Source organism: Mastomys coucha, unplaced genomic scaffold (genome assembly GCF_008632895.1).
Source record: "Mastomys coucha isolate ucsf_1 unplaced genomic scaffold, UCSF_Mcou_1 pScaffold22, whole genome shotgun sequence".
Classification (NCBI taxonomy): Eukaryota; Metazoa; Chordata; class Mammalia; order Rodentia; family Muridae; genus Mastomys; species Mastomys coucha.
Genome location: NW_022196905.1, coordinates 65,456,946 through 65,480,184, shown reverse-complemented (window position 1 = coordinate 65,480,184; position 23,239 = coordinate 65,456,946). Strand labels below are relative to the sequence as shown.

Below are 23,239 nucleotides of genomic sequence, written 5' to 3'. Positions count from 1 at the left end.
TTTTTTTGTGCCACACAAAATGAGAGAAAATGTGGCACCATTTTGGATCCATGTTTTATGACATGCGCGGCTTTTCACTTATTTACTCCCTTGTCATTACCTTTGCTATTAGAGCGCAGGGCAGTTTCTTTGCAGAATTAAGACCGGACTCTAAAGAACATATACTTCCCCAGTGCTGGGACTGTAGAACTGCAGTTTTCAGAGATCCAGTGAAATCAAAGAGACCTGGTTCTAGAGAAGGAAACAAATAAAGAGCTGTTTCACTCTCTACCATCAAGAAGGCAAGATGCACAAGCCCTCGCTAGGGGAAAACACTGTTTTAGCAGATCGGTGCTGACAAAGGTATTTGACATAATTAGGCCTTGGAGGCCATTAACACAGTGTGCTCGAATCCCCTGGTGGCAGGTACGTTTTGGACGATGAATATATCAGTTCTTCGGGAGCTAAGTTCCCAGTCAAGTGGTGTCCGCCTGAAGTTTTTCATTTCAACAAGTACAGTAGCAAGTCTGATGTCTGGTCGTTTGGTGAGTCCGTTTGCTGGCGCTAGATTTAAAGCGAGGGCAACCTTTTCTTTTCAACTCTTGCTTGTTTGTTTTTTGACATGATGCAGCATTCTTTTTTTCTTTATTATTGTTATTAATCATTCCATTCATGTACATCTCAAATGATATCCTACTTCCTGGTAACTCCTCCACAACCCGATATCCCATGATATCCCACTTCCGGGTTACCCCTTCGCCACCCCCATCCCTTTTGCCTGTAGGAGAGTGCTCACCCACCCACCCACACTCTCCTGCCCCACTGCTCCAGCATCCCCCTATTCTGAGACATCAAAACTCCCCAGAACTAAGGGCCTTCCCTCCAAATGCTGTTGGTCAAGGCCATCCTCTGGAGCCATGGATGTAGGATGTAGCATTCTTTTTTTTTTTTTAAGATTTACTTATTTATTTTATGTATATGAGTACGCTGTAGCTGTCTTCAGACACTCCAGAAGAGGACATCAGAACCCATTACAGATGGTTGTAAGCCACTATGTATGTTGTTGCTGGGAATTGAACTCAGGACCTCTGGAAGAGAGCAGTCAGTGCTCTTAATTGCTGAGCCATCTCTCCAGCATCCTTTATAAATCTTCTAGTAGCCGTGTTGGCGACCGGAGTCATGCACAGCTCCGTACGGCTTGGCTGTCTGAGTCTTTTCCTTCTGTGAAGCAGTAACACGAAGTCTGGCAACACAGAAGGCAAATACAGCCAAATCTCCCATCCTGCAGAGGCTTGGGGGAAAGGTTCCGTGTCATCGCTGAGTTTCCAGTGTGCTTAATAAACTCCCTTGTTCAGTTATGCAGAAGCTCATCTGTTTCCCAGCTTGGCAATTTGAACTTAACATCTGGATTAAGAAAAATAGCCTACACCCTTCACTTTGTACTTTCAAGGCTTATGGGATTTGCACCTTTGCTTCTTGGGATCCTTGCACCTTGGCTTCCAAGGGTGAAAGAGATTAACGTCTTGCAATTTGAATAAATCCCTTGTCTTGGCTCCAAGTGACTCTTGTTTTTGCATCTTTTTCTTTGCAGGAGTTTTAATGTGGGAAGTTTTTACAGAAGGAAAAATGCCTTTTGAAAATAAGTCAAATTTGCAAGTGGTGGAAGCCATTTCTCAAGGTTTCCGGCTATATCGCCCTCACCTGGCCCCCATGTCCATATATAGAGTTATGTACAGCTGCTGGCATGAGGTAGGTGTCCCTGGTTACCAAGACTGTGCCATGGCAGCCAGAACGGCCTGTCCCCTGGCCACACCCTGAGAGCCAGTACATCATTTCTCTTATGACCCCCCTCACCCTGGGCTCGTTCCCAAGCCTTGTCAGTCTGAGATTTGTTCTTGCCAAAACTGTATGTTTCTAAAGCCTCTTGATTAGATGGTTTATTATCTCGAAGAACCGGGTGGTGGAACTAAGGACAGAATTTGATTTGTTGAACTTCCCCGCCGAATATGGAGGATGCTGTTTTATTTACCGCACTTGGCTTCTGTTCGCTTCTACTTTGAAGGCTTAAAGTAATGGGTTTCATCTCCCCCTGGCATGTAAGACTCCTGATAGAGAGATTAAACCAGAATAGAAACCAAAGGCAGACTGTGCTGGGAGCCACCACTTGGGAAACCATCACTTAAGAGCTGCTCTTTGTGCTGAAATGCCAAGGTTGAGAATGAAGCCAGAGGGGTGGGTTTCTGTCACTCCCCACCGCTTTTCTGGGGACCTATTCAACATCCCTCCTGCTCTCATCAGACTGCGATTGTTAAGAGCTCTGCTCTGTAGTTAGTAACCTTAGCCCAGAAACATCACAGCTTGGTGGTGGTGGTGATTGGGGGGGAGGGGTGTCTCCTGCTGCCCAAAACACAAACAAACTCACATGCATCCATCATAAACACAAACACACGCATCCATCGTTTGATTCCCAATCCACAAACACTGGGAAGACCAGTATTTCAAGAATGATGGGACTGTTCATATTCCAGAGAAGTGTTTCATTTAAGAAGATGACAGTGTATGCAAATGGTCATGATCAGCTGTTTCTTAAGGAATCCTGAAAGACCGGAGAACTGTCAAGTAAGCTGTTAGCAACAGAGGGAATGTCTTTCCCATCACAATGGAAGCAGCTTAGGTCGTGCAGAGGGTGGCTGTGATGGTTTTTGACTTAGAATTTTCCAACTTTATAATGCCATATTTCGAGCATCAAACGTTGATCTTTTCCTGGGTGAATAGTATAGAGTAGGAGGAGCCTCTACTGGGACGCTGGGAGGGAGCCCATCTTCCAGGCAGCCACAGAGCACAAGGATGAACACATGATTACCGCAGATGTTGCTAAGCTGTGGTTTCTGGTAGAGTACTTGCATACAATGCATCTTTAGCTTATGACATTTTAAACTTAGAATGGGTTTATTAGGAGATGACTATGTCCTAAGTCAAGGAGCATTAATAAGCACACACATATGCACAGATCAGTGTGATCTTACACATTACTTATGAGCTAGAGAGAAAGAAGGCTAAACAGGAAGATCACAGAAGGAACAAGGGAACAGTCTCAAATTGCAACCAGAAAATTTACTCTAATACTACACACATGTACTTTGCGGTACAAAACTCCTTTCTTCCTAGGTCCAACTCTGCCATACCTATCTCTTTATTTTATTTTTTATTTTTTGTAGAGGGTAAGTGAGTAAGATGTAATGAATTATGGAAGTCTAATAGCCTAAGTAAAGCCCTGAGGCTCTAGGATGGCCAATCTAACTCTATAGAAGTTCAGCAGTTTGGGACTAGGGAAATATTTGTTTGAATGGCTTCCTTAAACTGGTTGTTTTTTATGAGATAGTTGGAATAACGTGAATTTACTATTAAAAAAAAAAAGATTGTGTTATCATTGAAAAATGTGGTAGAGATTCCATCTGTTGAGCTTGATCCTAAAAGGCCCCATGATTTATTTCTGGATCCTCATCAAGGATCAGGATGCGCTCACATCGTCTTCCACTTCCTCTCCCCCTTTCATTCCATACAGTGAGTAGCTCTAGCTCCTGCAGGTTTCAAAGATGTCAACAGTGCCATGTGTTTCCCCAGGCGGACAGAGCCAAAGAATATTGCACAGTAGCACAGGGAAAGGTGCTCTCATCTCTGTCTTTTGCTTTCTATGTGAAACCCTTCCTGCTAGAGGGGACCAGCACAGTAAGCCAGTGCTGATGCATAATTGGGGACCGCATACTCAGAATCCCTGTCATTTTCCACAAGAAATTTCTGTTGGGGTAGAAATATTCTACATGTGCTCTGTCCATACACTAGGCACCTCTAGCTACAGAGGATTTGAAATGTGGCTGGTATGATTGAAAAACCAAGTTGAAATACTTATTCCTTTTACATTTATTTACATAGCCATGGGTAACTAACATTTACAATTCAACAATGGCCATTTTATCTGTGTAGTTGCTATCTACTCGTCCATGCCTACCCATGCCGTCCTCATATGTAAACCATGTCACTGTGTGTCACCCAAGGCATGCAGTTCTTCAACTTGTGCAGAGCCAGTGTGGGTCGAGGTCTCCTCAAGTTCCATGGCTGCTGGTCTGCGTGAGAAGCAGGCTGAACTGATCAGCTCTCTTTCCGTTTTCCAGAACCCTAAAGGCCGCCCGACATTCGCTGAGCTGCTTCAGGTTCTCACGGAGATCGCAGAAACTTGGTGACTTTAAGTGGAACGCCAGCCCACAGGGTCATCTTGCAAAACTGTCACAAGGTGAAACCATGAGCATCATTGATGGGGAGTATCTCTACTCGGGTTGTTGACTCTTGGCTGTGGAGCAAAGGTCACAGGCTTGTCACACTGATCTCAATGCAAAATATTTTGATAGTAGTCTTTGTACAGGTGGGAGAGGGACTTCTGAACTCCACTTCTGAGCTCCTTTCACATCCTGTATGTGAAAAGAGTACATACACTCCACATCAGCCCTCCAAATGGCTTCTTCATGATAGGACCCTCACAACCCTTACCTGGACATTGACCTCTAATTCTTCTTAAGGCCAAGGCAACTTCTTTCTTGAGGACTGACATTTCTCTCTGGAGTGGTCCATGCAGAGAAGGGAAAATACTAGATTCTGCCAACTCATGGAAGGAAGAAACCTTCCCAACAGTTTCATGTTTGGGGCTGTATAAATGTTTATAGAAAACATGGCTTTAGAAACCTATGTGCACATTCTAGAAATGCCTTTTATAATCTTGCCATATGTTATTTAATAAACTCTTGTTAATTATTGTGGGGCCTAAGTTTTTGCATTCTAGTTTTAAAAACTGTTTAAAATCTGAACCAAAGTGCCCTTTGAACATATCTTGGTGAAATTTCTATTTCTAATGCTATCTGTGATCAGGAGAATCCAGAGCCCACCTTAAGTTCTGATAGTTCATCCTTTGTATATGTGAGACAGAGTAAACTAAAGACACCTCATTTCATCATAACAACTGCCTCTCTCATTTCATCATAACAACTGCCTCTTTTTTAAGAATAAGACAATAAGATGTCTTATTCTTTCCAGATGAGGAGACCACAAGAAGGTGTCCAGATGTGGCATTAAGCAAATGAAACAATCAACAATCACAGTTAAATCCTAGTTTATCTCAGTGTGGTGGCTCACTCCCACCCCCCTTTTTTTAATTCTTTTTATATCCTGCTTAATGCCCTCCTTCCGGTCACCCCTTCCCACAATACTTTCCCCCTTCTCTGTCCCATTCTCTCCTCTGGGCAGGTGGGAACCCCTTGGGGATCCCTCCCAATCCTGGCACTTCAAGTCTCTACAAGGTTAGGTGCTTCCTCTCCCACTGAGGCCAGACAAGGCAGCCCAGCTACAACATATCCTATGTACAGGCAAAAACTTTTGGGAAAGCCCCCACTCCAGTTGTTCATGACCCAAATGATAGTCAAGCTGCACATCAGCCACATGTGAGCAGGGAGGCCTAGGTCCAACCCCTCTAATCCCAGTACTTGAGGCACAGGTAGGAGGATCTCTCTGAGCTCTAAGATAGCCTGATCTGCATAGCTAGTTTCAGAACAACTCTTAATTTAGCTGACAGTCTTAGTGGGAATTGACTGGAAATTGATTTTTATTATTCTGTGTACTTCAGAAACCCCATGAGAAGAATGCTGTGTAAATTGTAAGTCTGATTACAGGGAACTTATTTGGTAGGAACTCATTTTTTATATATTGCCCCTCCCTGACGGGTGGTTGTAAGGGAACACACTTCATGTTCCTATGCTGCTAGTGGCTTTTCTTTTATTTATTTTTTAAAATATATCCTAATGACAGCTTCCTCTAGCCAGTTCCTGCCCAGCTCTTCCCTCCAGATCCACCCCTTTCTGGCTCTCATTAGAAAAGAACAGGCTTCTAAGAGATAAGAGCCAAATATGACAAAGGAAAATAGAATGAGAGAAAACAAAAACTGTCACATGGAAACTGGACAAAGCAACCCAACAGAAGGAAAAAAGGCCTCAGGAGAAAGCACAAGAATCAGAGTCCTACATGTTCACACACCCAGGAACCCCACGAACGCTATAATATAAAAGCAGAGGACCCGGAGCAGACCTGCGTCAGCCCTGTGCTTGTTGCTTTAGTCTGTCTGAGCTCATATGGGTTTTTCTCAGTTGACTTAGAAGGCCATGTTCTCCTGGTGTCCTCTGTCCCCTTGGCTCTTACATTCTTTCTGTTTCTCTGAGCTCATATGGCCTTTTCTCAGTTGACTTAGAGGGCCATGTTCTCCTGGTGTCCTCTGTCCCCTTGGCTCTTACACTCTTTCCGTCTCCTCTTCTGTGAGGTTCCCTGAGCCCTTGGGAGAGAGATTGGATGGAGACACCTCATTTAGAGCTGTGTATTCCAAGCTCTCATTCTCTGTGTAATATCTGGCTGTGGGTGGGTCTCTGTATTTGTTAGCATCTGCATCAGGAGAAAGCTTCTCTGATGTTGTCTGAACAAGGCACTGATCTATGAGAATATCAGAATATCACTAGGCATCTTTTTATTATTAACTTTTTTGAACCAGTAGTATTTAGTTTTACCCTAAATTTCTGGGCTATCTAGTCTTTGGTCCTGGCCCAAGCAATATTCTAGCTGTCTCACCCTGCATTCCCTCCCTCATCCCCATCCCCTCTCCCCACTCCACCTGATCCACTGTAACATACTCTACCCATAAAATCTATTCTATTTCCACTCCCAGGGACATCCATGTGTCCCCCCAACCCGGTCCCTTTCTCCATGACTAACCTTTCTGGGACTATGGGTTGTAGCTTGGTTATCATTTAGTTAATGGCTAATATCCACATATAAGTGAACATGTATTGTATTTATCTTTCTGGGTCTGGATCACCTTACTTAGGATGATTTTTTTTTTCTAGTTCCATCCATTTGCTATAAATTTCAAGATGTCATTGTTTTTAACAACCAAGTAATACTCTATTGTGTAAATGTACCATTTTCTTTTTAGTCCATTCTTCTGCTGAGAGACATCCAGGTTGTTTCCAGTTTCTGACTATTATAGATAGAGCAGCAATGAACACGGTTGAGCAAGTGTCCTTGTGTTAGGACAATGCGTCCTTTGGGTATATGCCCAAGAGAGTTAGTTATAGCTGGATTTTGAGATAGATTGATTCCCAATTTTCTGAGGAATTTTCATGCTGATTTCCTTACTGGCTGTGTAAGTTTACATTCCCACAAGACCAACAGACAAACTCAGAAGACACAGTTAATCAAGCACCAGGTTTTTGTGATTGTTTTATAGAAGGATACCTGCCGGAGAATCGTGCATGCACAGCCTCTTGTCTCTGTGACCGCCCACCCAGTCTCCATGAAACCAACCCACATTCACCCTCACCTGCCCAGAGATCATGAGTGATTGCTGGTGTTGGAATCATGTCATGTGTGGTTCACCTTGACTCTAGAAATCCCCTTCCTTGGTTTCCTTCCTTGTAGGTATGTCACATAGGTTGACAATTTACCAGTTTCCAGTCTTTCTGTTACCTAACACTTCTTAGGACCCACAATGTATATGGCAGACATGTGGTCAGGCACCTGACATTGCAGTTTTATCTTGGATCACTTATGAAGGACTGGTGCTGTGAGGAAGTAAACCTGAAGTCCCCTTATATAAGTTCTGGGTCTTAGAGAAACATATATTGGCTTGCTATGTTATCCTTGACTCCCACATACATAAGTACACAGAGCTGGGAATTTAGCTCAGAAAAACAGCATATGCTTATCATGTATGAAGTCCTCTGTCCAATTCCCAGCACAGCAGAAGAGTAAAAGTATTTTTTTAAAAAAATTGTATTGGGGCTGGAGAGATGGTTCAGCAGTTAAGACTATTGACTGCTCTTCCAGAGGTCCTGGGTTCAATTCCCAACAACCATATGGTATCTCACAACCTTTTCTAATGGAATCCGATGCCTTCTTTTCTCATGCAGACATACATGCAAATAGATTGCTTACATGTATAAACAAAGAAATCTTTAATTTTTATTGGTTTTTCATATAACATATTTTGAGCATACTTTCCCCTCCCACAACTCTTCCCAAATTGCCTCACTTCCTCACCTACTCTCCCCTCAACTTGACATCTCTTTCTCTCTAAAAGAAACTAAGAAAGATAACAGCAAAAATGAAAATCAAAGCAGGCAAACTAAAAAACAGAAAATCAGACTAAACAAAACCTAAAACAAAATAAAAATTACACAAAAAAATGGATTTATTTATTTATTTTTTTTGGCCATATATTCTTGGGCATTGGACCAGCACTCCAGTGACACTTCATTGAAGAGCATTAATTTCCCCTTTCTCTTATATTTTTGGTTGTGAGCCTAGCCTTTAACGGCTGAGCCATCTCTCCAGCCCAATTTCCCCCTTCTCAAAAGGCGATTATCTCAAATAGCTTTTTGGTTAGGGATGGGACTTTGTGTCTGTGGTGGTTTGAATGAAAATGCCCCCATAGGCTCATAGAGAGTGGCACTATTAGGAGATGTGGCTTTGTTGGAGGAAGTGTGTCACTGGGGGTGGGCTTTGAGGTTTCAAATGCTCCATCCAGCATCATGTCTGCCTGCATGCTGCTGTGCTTCTCATCAATAATGAGAATGGTCTAAACCTCTAATCTGTAAGCCAGCCCCACTTAAATGCTTTCCTTCATACGGTTTGCTATGGTCATGGTGTCTCCTCTCAGCAGTAAAACCCTGACTAAGATGTGTCCATTTCCCCTTCTGGGCCCTCATTTGGCTTGAACCAATGCAGGTCTTGTGTGTGCTGCCAGAGGCTCTGTGAATTCATACGTGCTTCAGTTCTGTTGCCTCTGGGAGAGGCCGATTCTTCAGAGTCAGCTGCTGTCTCTGACTCTCATAGTCTTTCTGGCTTTCCTTACACATAGGTCCCTGAGCCTTGAGGGGTGAGGTTTGATGATGACATCCCATTTAGGGCTGAGTGTGCTGAGGCCTCTCACTCTGTGTATTCTTCAGTTGTGGGTCTCTGGGTTAATTTCCATAGACTGCTAGAAGCTTCTCTGATGAGGGCTGCATAATGCTCTGATCTGAGCCCCAGCCTAGTGTGGCAGCTGTGTTGACTAGAAACAAATTTAAAATGAAAAAAAAAAAAAAAGAGACGAGCACACAATGTGAATTAGTCTTAACTAATATTCATACGGCACAGACATCTGTGTAGCCAGATGCAGGCCAAGAAGTAATATTCCCCAGAATCTCAAGCAATTTGCTCTCCCAATCTTATTCACTAACCCCAGAGTATTTTTTAAATTTTTATTCATTTATTTATTTATTGCATTGGAGTCAGAGACTCTCTATGTAGTCTTTGCTGTCCTGCAATTCACTATGTAGACCAGGCTAGCCTTGAACTCACAAAGATCTTCCTGCCTCTGCCTCCAGAATTCTGAGATTAAAGAAGTGCTACCATACTGGGCAACACATAGTTTTAACACCCTGATCTCTAATATCAAGGATTAGTGTGGGCTATTTCTGTGTTTATATGGATGGGATCCTATAGCAAGTACTCTTTGGTACCTGGCTTCTGTTACTAAATTATATGTATTTTTGGTCTATCTGTGAGTTACATCTCATTTTATTTATCTATTTCTGCATTGAATTACATTAGACAAGCATTAGACAAGCATTATTAGGAGGTGTGGTCCTTTTGGAGAAAGAGTGTAACTGTGGGGGTAGGTTTTGAGGTCTCTTATATACTCCGGCTATGCCCAGTATGGTATTTGGTCTCTTCCTGCTACCTTTGGATCAAGACATAAAACTCTTCAGCTCCTTCTCCAGCACCATGTCTACCTGCATGCTGCTATGCTTCTTGCCATGATGATAATAGACTAAATCTCTGAAACTGTAAGCCAGCCCCAATTAAATGTTTTTCTTTATACGACTTGCCTTGGTCATGGTGTCTCTTCATAGCAATACAATCCAAGCTAAGACAGGATGCTACAAAAAGAAAATGTAGAGTTATATTGCAGGGCAGAAAGCGGGGGATTTGACAAGGGAACTTGAAAAGGGGAGACATGAAAGATTTAAGCTTGGGGCTAGAGAGATGGCTCAGCGGTTAAGAGCACTGACTGCTCTTCCAGAGGTTCTGAGTTCAAATCCTAGCAACCACATCGTGACTCACAAGCATCTGTAATGAGATCTGATGCCCTCATCTGGTGTGTCTAAAGACAGCTACAGTTTACTTATATATAATAAATAATCTTTAAAAATAGAAAGATGAACTTACTATAACACACAGACATGCGTACACACACACACACACACACACACACACACACACACACAGTCTCACTCTCATAGGTTTTTGCATCTCTAATTGCAAGGAGCTTGGATGATTTTAAATATTTGATGAGAAAGATGATCATTTGGCTGAAAGAGTTAAGGGTTAGCATTGGAGACTGATGTAATGCTTGGCCTAATCAAGAGAGTTTCGGAGAGAAGCAGACACAATAGCTAGAAGAACAGCAGTACACGGTAGCTCTAGAAGACTGAGGGAAACGGAATGTTTACTTTGTTAGGTTGCCCATCATGTGACTTTCCTTTCTCAGCCCCAGTTTTTAGTGGAGTCTGCTGGGGTCGTGGGCACGATGTTTGAGATGGAAGCATATAGGGTGTATTTTGCATCTGGTTGTACATGGTACATATAAACATGCTGAGCTAACTCAGCAGCTAACACTGCTGGCTGCTCTTGCAAGAAGACCTGGGTTCAGTTCCCAATACTCACTAATACGGCAGTCTACAACCATCCTTAATTTCAGTTCCAGGAGATCCAATCCCCTGTTTTGGCCCCATGGGCATTATACTCATATGGTTCATATATATACACACTCAACCCTCAAATAGATACAGCAATAAATATGCCCTTTAAAAAAAGATATCCAAGAACATATCCTTTTCCTATCTTCTAGGACACATATAAAATTTATGGCTTGGGATATAGCTCAGCACAGAGCACTTGCCTAGTGCGTTCCAGACCCTGAATTCTATTTTTGACACTGAAAAAGAACCCTGCCTAAACTGTGAAAAGGACTTTGGGTAAATGTCAGAGGTATTGTTGCTACCTTGGTGATGGGGCAAAGGTTGTTTTGGCTAATCTAACTAGAGTACGGGGAGTAAAAAGGGCTTTTGCTAGTATTTGAGCTATAGACACGTACCTTCGCAGAAGCCTGCATACTTGAGAGATTCAAGAAGTTCATATTGGGGTGTCAGCTGCATTTGTGGAATAATCAAAACCTAAATAATGAGTGATGCAGAAGAGGTTGTTAGCAGAAGAGCATCAAGCACAAATACAGGGAAACAGGAAAAGCATGGATCAGGGTAGGGGTGGGGATTTCCCTCAGCCAGCATTGGGGAAGAATGTCTTTCAGGCAGGAAGCTGGAGAAACTGGAAATAGACAGATAGACAGACAGACAGACAGACAGACAGACAGACACACACACACACACACACACACACACACACACACACACACCTAGTGCAGATTCCCAATGCTCCATGTAGAAAGTATAACACTGATTTCTGAGTCAAATGAAATCTCATTCTGTCTTTCCTTGCAATGGCTGGTGAGAAATGCCTTTTGTGAGAAGATTCTATAGGCCTGACTCCTTGGGACTATGTGAGAATCACAAGACTTTGCATGGACAGCAGAGTGCCAGGTGAAGGCTGTCCTGGGTCCTGTGTGTTCTATGGTTTCAGTCTTGATCATATGTAGGTGTCTCTGGTATTCAGTTACTGTCATGTATGTAGAGTCTCCTTGGAAGGAGCCTCCAAACTCACGGTGGGTTCAGTCACTAGGAAGCTAGTTACTGCTCTCTGCAAAGCTGTTTTCTTCAGCGCTCAGCCTCTCTGTATGGCCTGGGGCCATCTTCCCATTCTTAGAGAAAGAAAGACTATCTTAGCTTTTGTTGAAATGGCAAAGAAGACTTTATTTAAGATGATTGTGATGGGGGATGTATTAGTCAGAGTCCTCTAGATTGACAGAGCTCATGGAGAGAATCTGTTTACCTATCTATCTAAAGGGAATTTATTGGAATGACTTACAGGCTACAGTCCAACCAACCCAACAATGGTCAGTTGTGAACGGGAAGTCCAAGAATCTAGTAGTTGCTCAGTTCCATGAGACTGTTTGTTTCAGCTGATCTGTATAAACTGAAAGAAGTAGATTCCAATAGGCAGGCATGCTGGCAAGTAAATGCAAGCAGGTGAAGAAAGAAGCCTTCTTTCTTCCATAGTCCTTATGTAGGCCTCCAGCAGAAGGTATGGCCCAGACCAAAGGTGTGCCTCAAGAACTGGTTTAAAGGCATGTGTCTTCCAGGCTCAAGATCTGAATCAAAAGCTTGTGTCTTCCAGCCTCAAGATCTAGGTTACAGGTGTGCCCTCCATTTCTGGATTGTGGTTCATTCCAGATATAATCAAGTTGACCACTGAGAATAGCCATCACAGGGGGTCAAGATCATTTTAGTGGGGAGAAAGATTGAGCTCAGCTTTGAATAGAGCAAATATAGCTGGGAACAGATAGCAGAGAGAGGAGTCAGTGGTACCAAGGTTTCTGAAAGGGGAAACCTTGCTAGACTGGAAGAACAAGAGAGTAACCTTTTGGTTAGATCAGGATAAGAATTTGGATGTTTGGTGTGGTGGCGAGGAATTTGATCAGATATCTAGAGCGAGGGAATTGTTGTTAAACTAACTTATCAGGATAAGCTGGGTTTAGTGAAAGAGACCTCTGGAGAGGTAGGCTACAGCTGGGCCAATGATAAACTTTGCCTACCACAGGTCAAATTACCTGCTCACCCCAGGAAGCCAGGTGCTTACAGGTGTGTGGTTCCCTACCCTGAGTTCCCCAGCAACAACCTCTACCCACCTTTTGTGACATTCAGATTAATTATTCTTATTTGATTTAAATTTCATCCTGGACAATGTGGATATAATCTTAGGAGCCCGGTCCTGGAGTATCACAATCGTTTATTCTCACAAAAAGCAAAAGCAAAGAAAAATGCTTTCTTTTCCTTTAATAATCAATACTTATCCTCTGACTGTATTGTTCTTGCATTCTTTTCCTTGCACTGCCTTGAAGCGAGTTTCCATGGAAACATCTTTCCAATATTAGCAACCTTGAGGTTTAATGACAGTCTTTCCAGGGCTTCAGAAGGATGACAAAGACAACGTCGATGGAGTGTGTGTGTGTGTGTGTGTGTGTGTGTGTGTGTGTGTGTGTGTGTGTGTGTATTTGAGCAAGAGGCAGATTTCCCAGTTCCTCTTGGAGAACTGACTATCCTGAGTCTTTCTCCAGACCCGAGGGAAGGTTCTTGTCACTCTGCATCCATCTCAGCAGTTTTCATTTTTCAGGCTGCAGTTTGTTGGAAGAGACATAACAACCCCAGCCTATAGACGTTTACAGTGTTCCTTCCTCAGGAGTGGCTACTCAAAAGTGCAACTAGACTACTATGGAGGGACTGGATTAGTCTTTGTCATGCAAACAAGAGGACCAGAGTTCCATCTGAGAATTCCTGTGAAAAAGCTGTGTGGTGGAGTATGCTTGCAATCTTAGTGTTCAGGCAGACAGAAACAGATGGAAACAGGTGGCTCCTGGGGCTCTCTGGCCTCCAACCTAGTCTACTAGTGAGAGACTCATCTCAAAATGGAAACAGGTGGCTCCTGGGGCTCTCTAGCCTCCAACCTAGTCTACTAGTGAGAGACTCATCTCAAAAACCGAAGTAGATGGATGACACCTGAAAAAAGATACTCATCCTTGTCCTTGGGTCTACACACTCATAAGCACACACACGCACAAGCACCAGAAAGTACACACACAGAGGGGTGGAGGATAGGGGAAATGTTCCCTTTCTGAGTGGGCAATTGCTACTCAAGGCTAAGAAGCATTGACTTGGTTGGTGGTTGAGACCCTGGAGGAGAGGACCTCGGCCCTGTGAAAGTTCTGTGCCCCAGTGTAGGGGAATGCCAGGGCCAGAAAGTGGGAGAGGGCGGGGTGGCAGGCATGGGGAGGGGGGAGGCAACAGGGGTTTGTTTTTGTTTGTTTTTTTTGTTTTTTGGAGGGGAAACTGGGAATGGAGAAATTCACATGTAAATAAAGAAAATATCTAAATAAAAAAAAAAAGTTAACAAAAAAAAAAAAAAAAAGCATTGACTTTGCCATGGACAGAGCCTGAGTAAATTCTTCCTAAACTAAACTCTACCATCTCTCACAACGTTACACCACAGGGCAGACATGACTAAAAAAAAAATCTTAGTACTGTAATAACCAGGTTCTATGACAGCTGAAGTATACAAAGATTATTTTCAAGTCATGTGGGAGTTATGCTGGCTTCCTCGACATTTTATATTTATATAAATATTTAATATTCATATCCATTGCTATACAAGTCACAACGTATGTCAGAACTGCCATTTAGCGTAGTACAAACAGACATATCATAAAATATACATTAGCTTTAAGATATTTTAATAGCTTTACTCCAGCATATTTGGTCCCTTTTCTAGATATGCAAGTTTGTACTTTACACTTTAAAAATATTATTCCAAAGAGGAGGAGGAAGAAGAAGAAACAGTAGCAACGGCAGCAGCTCTGGGCAGAGCTGGATTTGGGAACATAGTAATATGCCTGCCAGGCCACACTCATTGGCTGCATACAGGGATCTCATTCTGGCTACTGTGGAGATAACTCATTAATATGCAGACCCAGCAAACTCTTTCTCCACACACTGTCAGGTCTTCTCTTCTGGTGTAGATGCTAAACTCACCAGGCAAGAATAAGATAACTATGGCTTTTGAGCCAAATTAAAGCAAATCTTATTAAATACTGATAGGATGATGTACACTGGCCAGGTCCATACCGGGCATTCCCAAAGTATAGCGCCGAATTCCATTGGCTAGAAGCTTTTAAAGGCAAACTGCACGAGGCTGCATAGTTCCTGTCTTCATCCAACAGGGGTAAGCATAAATCCTGATAGACTGCCTGCCTACATTCCTCCTGCCTATGTGTGCTCAAGCACATCCCGTGCAGTTGGGGCAACCAAGCTTGTTTACAGAAATCAAAATGTGTGATTTGTTATTTTACATGAATAATGGCTTCCAGCATCCATTTGGGCTGGAAGTTATTTGGGCAAGTGGAACTTACAGGTTAGAGGTATTTTTGTTTTATAGATCACCTAAACACCATAATTTAAATTTAAAACACCTTTAGTCATTACCTATGCCCCTCCTCTACCCTCTGCCTTGTGCGTCCATAGTCAGATCCTAGGTGTCGATGAGACTCAATCGGCAGCCCTTGTGTTTGGTATCAGAGAGACAGGGGCTGGATGCCAACGGCCCCTTGCAGCCAGCATAGGCTCTATCTCTAGACAGGCGTGCTAGTTTCATTTCACCTCTAAGCTCTCACACCTGACTGGTGGCAGGGAAAGAGAGAGAGCAGGGAAATCATATTTCTGTGCCAGCCAGGATGATTTCGTGCGTCTTTCTTTTTTAACTAGAAAATTTATTCATTTTTATTTTATGTGTATGAATGTGTTGCCTAAACATATGCATGTGCATCGTAGATGTGCAGTGCCTGTGGAGGCCAGAAGAGGGTACAGGATCCCCTGGAACTGTTGTTACAGATGGTCGTAAGTTGCTTCATGGGTGCTGGGAACTAAAGTTGGCTCTTTGCGAAAGCAGCAAGTGCTCTTAGCCGGGGAGCCGTCTCAGCCCCCTATGCCAGTTTCAGAACAAGAAGCTACATCAAACAGAAGAAAACACAAGTACAATTCAGCTGGGCATCCTCAGTTATCACCCTCCAGGAGCGAGGTGAGTGTAGCAGGGAGTCAGGAGAAAGCAGCTGTGCTTTTAAACAAGTGATGTATTTAAGCTAGATGGCACACAGTTGCTTCACACATAGCAAAGAACTATACAGCTCAAACATCAGTGATGATGAGGTTGAAACGGTATTAGATTCTGCCTGTGAAGTTCAGGCTGGGGAAGCATTCTTGTTCCTCCAGATGCCTGCATTTCTACTTCTCCTAGAAGAAAGGTAGATGCTGTAGTGTCCTATTTCATGTCAGTGCTTAACATCTTGGAGGATGCTAATACATACATCTTGGAGGAGCAAGAGTTATGACATAGATCAGACACTGCCTAGATTTGACACTCTGGTCAATCATAGCCTTGACTTTCTATACAGGGTTAAATTATAGCTGTATTATGGATAGCAACTCCCTTCTTTTCCTGCACAGCACAGAAACAAATTTTCCATCTTTTTACTTTTGCACAAGTGTCTCTGTGTGTGTGCATGTATGTGTGTATGCATATGTGTTGTCTTTTGTCTTGATGTGTTGTGACAGAGATTCACTCTCTGACCCTGAAACTCTAACGGGGGAGGCGTAGGGGTTTTGTTTATTTATTCACCTGCATCACAGAGCCCAGAATAAAGCTGAGGAAAGAAACATTCACGAGATAATCCGAAGAAACAAGAATAATGAGATCATTCAAATCTTCATCTTCCAGAAAGGGAGCCAGGCTGATAGACATCTTTCCTCTGGGAATTCTTGGCTAACTCATTATTTTCGTGCACAATTGTGGGTTACTATACTATCTGGATCCATCTGATGACGTCAGACAATGGTTCTTCTTGGGGCATATGTCTTGCTTTCCCCAGAACATTTCCACGTACATACAATTTTTCTGGATTCCATTTTCTATTTTTAAGTGGAGAGAAATGCATTACTTGAGAACCCGAGATCAGATTAAATGACAAAAGACAATTGAATATATACATGGGATTATGAATGCATGTTTTGTACCTAGATAAGAACTTTGTAGAGGAAGCAGATTACTGCTACATGCTATGAAGTGGCCATGGAAGCTTCCCCCTTTTCTTTCATGTGCAAACAACCTATAGCGTCTGTATTCTTTGTAAACTGGTCTGGAACGTAACTTCTTTAATCTGTAACTTAAGTGCAACCGTGAGAATGTTTTCCTTAGGGAAGGTGGGCAGTGTTGCGGATTTTCCTCCCCTTCCCTCTGTCACCTCCTAACACATAATGTAGGTCTGGCAAAAGGGACAGGCATGGATGGCATCATGCTAGATGATAATGAAAATCCTCAACAGCTGATTTGGCATAGGTACAGAGTGATTGGAATGAATGCTCTCTGCCCAGACTGACCCAGCCTACAAAGAACAATGTGGCTCTCAGCCCCCACCAGGTAGGTGACCTTGTAATGGTGAAGGAGAAGGGAAAGGAAAGTTTGTATAAGACCAGTGCTCCCTGGTACCTGTGGGTTAACAATAACATTCTTATCGCCCTGATTGCCATTGAGTAGTTGGTGATTGGTGCTGGCTGGTCTCTTCCGGCCTGGTCAGGTCATAAAAGTTCTTCCTGGCTGGCAAAGCCTCACCACAGCTCTTTAAAAGCATGGTTTTCTAGAGACTGTAGGTCACCTTGCACTTGAATGGTGGGTGCTTATGGTTCAGTTGCTGTTCAGGGGGCCCATGCTGAACTCAGACAGGAAGGTGTGGGTTCTGAGCATACCTCTTGGGGACTGAAAATAGCTCAGAACGCTGAAACAGAGAATTCATTTTCCAGTCCCTGCTTCAACCTCCTGCTTCTTCAGACTGTGCTCAGATTAATTCAGAGTCCCTGCTTGTGGACGCTTTCCAGTTTCCAGCAGTGGCTGCTAGGTGCTCTACCCCCTAATCCACACTGAGATCACAGAACATGTCTCCTCTGCCCTATTTCTCTCTGTTCCACCCAGCACTGCTAACTCTGAAGGGTCTTCAACCCATCAGAGATCACAGTACCTTGTCTACCCACAAACCATTGCGTCAGAGGATGTGAGCCTTTCACTCTCTCTTCTGGGTGAGGTATTTTCTCACAAGGCACATCTGAAGGCTCCTCAAAATGGAGAGAAACTTAAAGCAATCCCACTAAAATCAGGGACTAGACAAGGCTGCCCACTCTCTCCCTATCTATTCAACATAGTACTTGAAGTTCTAGGGAGGGCAATTAGACAACAAAAGAAGGTCAAAGGGATATGAATTGGAAAGAAAGAAGTCAAAGTATCACTATTTGCTAATGATATGATTGTATACTTAGGTGACCCCAAAAATTCCACCAGAGAGCTCCTAAACCTGATAAACAACTTCAGCAAAGTAGCTGGATATAAAATTAACTCAAGCAAATCAGTAGCCTTCCTCTACTCAAAGGATAAACAGGCTGAGAAGGAAATTAGGGAAATGACGCCCTTCATAATAGCCACAAATAATATTATATAACTTGGTGTGACTCTAACCAAGCAAGTGAAAGATCTATATGATAAGAACTTCAAGTCTCTGAAGAAGGAAATCAAATAAGATCTCAGAAGATGGAAAGATCTCCCATGCTCATGGATTGGCAGGATTAATATAGTCAAAATGTCCATCTTGCCGAAAGCAATCAACAGATTCAATGGAATCCCCATCAAAATTCCAACTCAATTCTTCACAGAGTTAGAAAGATCAATTTGCAAATTCATTTGGAATAACAAAAAACCCAGCATAGTGAAAACTACTCTCAACAATAAAAGAACTTCTGGGGGAATCACCATCCCTAACCTCAAGCTGTACTACAGAGCAATAATGATAAAAATGCATGGTATTGGTACAGAGACAGGCAGGAAGATCAATGAAATAGAGTTACAGACCCAGAAATGAACCCACACACATAAGGTCACTTGATCTTTGACAAAGGAGCTAAGACCATCCAGTGGAAAAAAGAGCATTTTTATTTTTATTTTTATTTTTATTTTTATTTTTTGGTTTTTTGAGACAGGGTTTCTCTGTGTAGTCCTGGCTGTCCTGGAACTCACTCTGTAGACAAGGCTGGCCTTGAACTTAGAAATCCACCTGCCTCTGCCTCCCAAGTGCTGGGATTAAAGGTGTGTGCCACCACCACCCAGCACTGAAAAGAGCATTTTTAACAAATGGTGCTGGTTCAACTGGAGGTTAGCATATAGAAGAACGCAAATGGACCCATTCCTATCTCCTTGTACAAAGCTCAAGTGCAAGTGGATCAAGGATCTCAACATAAAACCAGATACACTGAAACTAATAGAAAAGAAAGTGGGGAAGAGCCTCGAACATATGGGCACAGAGGAAAAATTCCTGAACAGAACACCAGTGGCTTGTGCTGTAAGATCAAGAGTTGACCAGTGGGACCTCATAAAATTGCAAAGCTTTTGAAAGGCAAAGGACACTGTCAATAAGACAAAAAGGCAACCAACAGATTGGGAAAAGATCTTTACCAATCCTACATCCAATAGAGGGCTAATATCCAATATATACAAATAACTCAAGAAGTTAAACTCCAGAGAACCAAAAAACCCTATTAAAAAATGGAATACAGAGTTAAACAAAGAATTTTCAACTGAGGAATACAGAATGGCTGAGAAGCACCTACAGAAATGTTCAACATCGCAGGGCGGTGGTGGCGCATGCCTTTAATCCCAGCACTTGGGAGGCAGAGGCAGGTGGATTTCTGAGTTCGAGGCCAGCCTGGTCTACAGAGTGAGTTCCAGGACAGCCAGGGCTATACAGAGAAACCCTATCTCAAAAAACAAAAAACAAAAAACAAAAAACAAACAAACAAACAAACAAAAAAGAAATGTTCAACATCTTTAGTCATCAGGGAAGTACAAATCAAAATAACCCTGAAATTCTGCCTCACACCAGTCAGAATGGCAAAAAAAAAAAAACCTCAGGTGATAGCAGATGCTGGCAAGGATGTGGAAAAAGAGGAACACTACTCCACTGCTGGTGGGAATGCAAGCTGGTACAACCAATCTGGAAATCAGTTTGACGGTTCCTCAGAAAATTGGACATAGTACTACCTGAGGACCCAGCTATACCACTCCTGGGCATATACCCAGAAGATGCTCCAACATGTAATAAGGGCACATACTCCACTATGTTCATAGTAGCCTTATTTATAATAGCCAGGAGCTGGAAAGAACCCAGATGTCCTTCAACAGAGGAATGGATACAAAAAATGTGGTACATTTACACAGTGGAGTATACTCAGCAATTAAAAATAATGAATTTGTGAGATTTCTTAGGCAAATGGATAGAACTAGAAAATATCACCCTGAGTGAGATAAACCTATTGCAAAAGAACACATATGGTTTGCACTCACTGATAAGTGGGTATTAGCCCAAAAGCTCTGAATAACCAGGTTACAATTCACAGACCACATGAAGCTCAATAAGAAGGAAGACCGCAGTGTGGAAACTTCAGTCCTTCTTAGAAGGAGAACAAAATCCTCACAGGAGCAAATATGGAGATAAAGTGTGGAGCAGAGACTAAAGGAAAGGCCACCCAGAGACTGTCCCACCTGGGACATAAACATCCCATAAACAGTTATCAAACTCAGACACTATTGCGGATGCCAAGAAGTGCATGCTGAAAGTAGCCTGATATGGCTGTCTCCTGAGAGGCCCTGCCAGAGCCTTACAAATACAGAGGCAACCAACCATTAACAGCCAACCATTGGACTGAGCGTGGGGTCCCTAATAGAGAAGTTAGAGAAGGGACTGAAGGAGTTGAAGGAGTTTGCAACCCCATGGGAAGAACAATATCAACCAACCAGACCCCCCAGAACTCCCAGGGACTAAGCCATCAACAAAGGAGTACACATGGCTCCAGCTGCATATGTAGCAGAGGATGGTCTTGTCGTGTACCAATGGAAAGAGAGGTCCTTGGTCCTATGAAGGCTCCATAGATGCCCCAATGTAGGGAAATTGAGGGCTGGGAGGTAGAAGTGGATGGGTGGGTGGAAGAACACCCTCATAGAAGTAGGGGGAGGGAGGATGTGATAGGGTATTTCCGGAAGGGAGGGAAACTGAGAAAAGGGATAACATTTGGTATGCAAATAAAATATCCAGTTAAAAAATTAATTAAAAAAATACTGCTGCCCCGATGCACTTTCTCACCCACCTCCTATGCCTGATTTAACTTCTCCACGTGGTTCCAAACATTACTTTTTCAGAATTCTGCCCCTCTTCTCTGCCCTACTCCCCCCTCAGCCCCCCCCAGAAGAGCTTTCTAGGAACATGGGAGCTGAGATCCACATTTTAGGCCCATCATTCATGGATGATTAGAATAATTTGGGGGAGCTTTGAAAAAAAATCAGTTACCAGGCTATACCATAGCCCAAGCTAATAAGTCCTGTTTGTTTATTTATTTATTTATTTACTTACTTACATCTTTCAGGTTCCCTGGGTTATTCTAATAGAATCCAAATGTAAACCAGGGTTTTAGGATATAGCCTCCCATCACAAATCTGGAGAGAAAAGTGCAAGTGTGACTCAAGTGGTTCAGAGTGGGGTCTGAGATCTGGTATTTCTTTTTTTTTTTTTAATATTTATTTATTTATTTTATGTATATTAGTACACTGTAGCTGTACAGATGGTTGTGAGCCACCATGTGGTTGCTGGGATTTGAACTCAGGACCTTCGGAAGAGCAATCAGTGCTCTTAACCACTGAGCCATCTCTCCAGCCCCGAGATCTGGTATTTCTAACATGCTTCTGGTAATAACAAAGGTGCTGGTCTTGAGCTCCTGCCCTCCTTCCCCCTGCTACATTCTCCCTCTACAGACCAAGATGTGGGGGTGGGGGGTGGGGGGAGGGAAACTGTATCATAAATAAAGTTTCAGAAATATACTTGGGGCTGGGTGATAGCTCAGTGAGTAACATAGTTGCCTCACAAGCGTGAGGACCCAAGTTCAGATCTCTAGCACATACATGAAAGCCAGGTGTGTGTGTGCGTGCCTGTAATCCCAGTGGTGGTGATGGTGGTGGTAGACTTGAGGGCTTGCTGGGCTGCCACGCTAGACAAATAGGTGAACTCTGGGCTCAATAAGACACCTGATCTCAACAACTAAGGTGGAGAAACAATTGAGGCAGATAGGACATTGATCTGTGGCTGTGATGCTCTGTGCCTGTGCAGCTCTCTCCGTAGCAAACACATTGTAGTCACTGCATATGGGAATAGTTTCCTAGCAGACACTGGGTTTAACTTTCTTTCTTTCTTTCTTTCTTTCTTTCTTTCTTTCTTTCTTTCTTTCTTTCTTACCTTCTTTCTTTCTTTCTTTCTTACCTTCTTTCTTTCTTTCTTTCTTTCTTTCTTTCTTTCTTTCTTTCTTTCTTTCTTTCTTTCTTTCCTTCTTTCTTTTTTTTTCAAGACAGGGTTTCTCTGTGTAGCCCTGGCTGTCCTGGAACTCACTTGTAGACCAGGCTGGCCTTGAACTCAGAAATCTGCCTGCCTCTGTCTCCCAAGTGCTAGGATTAAAGGCGTGTGCCACCACCGCCTGGCCGGGTTTAGCTTTCAAAAAGCAGTTGTGGGGGCGGGCATGGGGGGGAAAAGAAAAAAAAAAGGGAAAAAAGCCGGCAGTGGTGGTGCACGCCTTTAATCCCAACACTTGGGAGGCAGAGGTGGGAGGATTTCTGAGTTCGAGGCCAGCCTGGTCTACAGAGTGAGTTCCAGGACAGCCAGGGCTATACAGAGAAACCCTGTCTTGAAAAAAACAAGAACAAGACAAAACAAAACAAAAACAAAAACAAAAAACAAAAAGAAACAAAAAACAAAAAACAAAAAAACAGTTGCAACCCTTGTCTGTTAAGGAAGACTACAACCCATTTTCTGGATTTTCGTGCATCAAGAAAAAGTTGCCCATGAAAAAGTTCCACGGGACACCTGGAAGTGCCTGGGGTGGAGTTTTCAAAGAAAAGGCCCCCAGCTCACTAAAGGGAAAACAGTTTTACTGGAGGGGGTGTTCGTTCTGCTGGGGACATGGCTTTGAGGTACTGATGTCTGGTTCCTATTGAAGACTGTGAGGAGGCAGGTGATGATAAAGACTTAGGGGGTATGGGTGCCAAATAAGACATGACTTCTGTGTTAGTTAAGGTTTCGTTGCTGTGGAAAGACACCACGACCAAGGCAGTTTTTATAAAAGCAAACATTTAGTTAGGGCTGGTTTACAGTAAGCCCTTTTTTTTTAGCTTCCCTTGGAGGGCAAACCAGATTCAAACTAGAAAGCCTCCTGCCTCAAATGCATTCAGATGTTGAGATTAATGAAGAAGCTCTGTGGGTCAACTTCCTGGTGACCAACCATTCAAATCTATGAATTTACTGGGGGCCATTCTTACTCAAACCACCACA

General features: G+C 43.0%; 1 protein-coding gene across 3 annotated transcripts in view; it reads left to right on the top strand.

The window, feature by feature from the left end:
* The window catches only part of Txk (TXK tyrosine kinase), a 56,632-nt gene extending 51,846 nt beyond the window's left edge, over nucleotides 1-4,786 (top strand). For all 3 annotated transcript variants that reach the window (XM_031342614.1, XM_031342613.1, XM_031342615.1), the window contains exons 13-15: nucleotides 406-524; nucleotides 1,571-1,728; nucleotides 4,152-4,786. In XM_031342614.1, coding sequence (XP_031198474.1) covers nucleotides 406-524; nucleotides 1,571-1,728; nucleotides 4,152-4,220 — 346 coding nt within the window. In that variant the 3' untranslated portion in view covers nucleotides 4,221-4,786. The remainder of the gene's footprint in view (nucleotides 1-405; nucleotides 525-1,570; nucleotides 1,729-4,151) is intronic.
* Nucleotides 4,787-23,239: the final 18,453 nt, after the last annotated feature.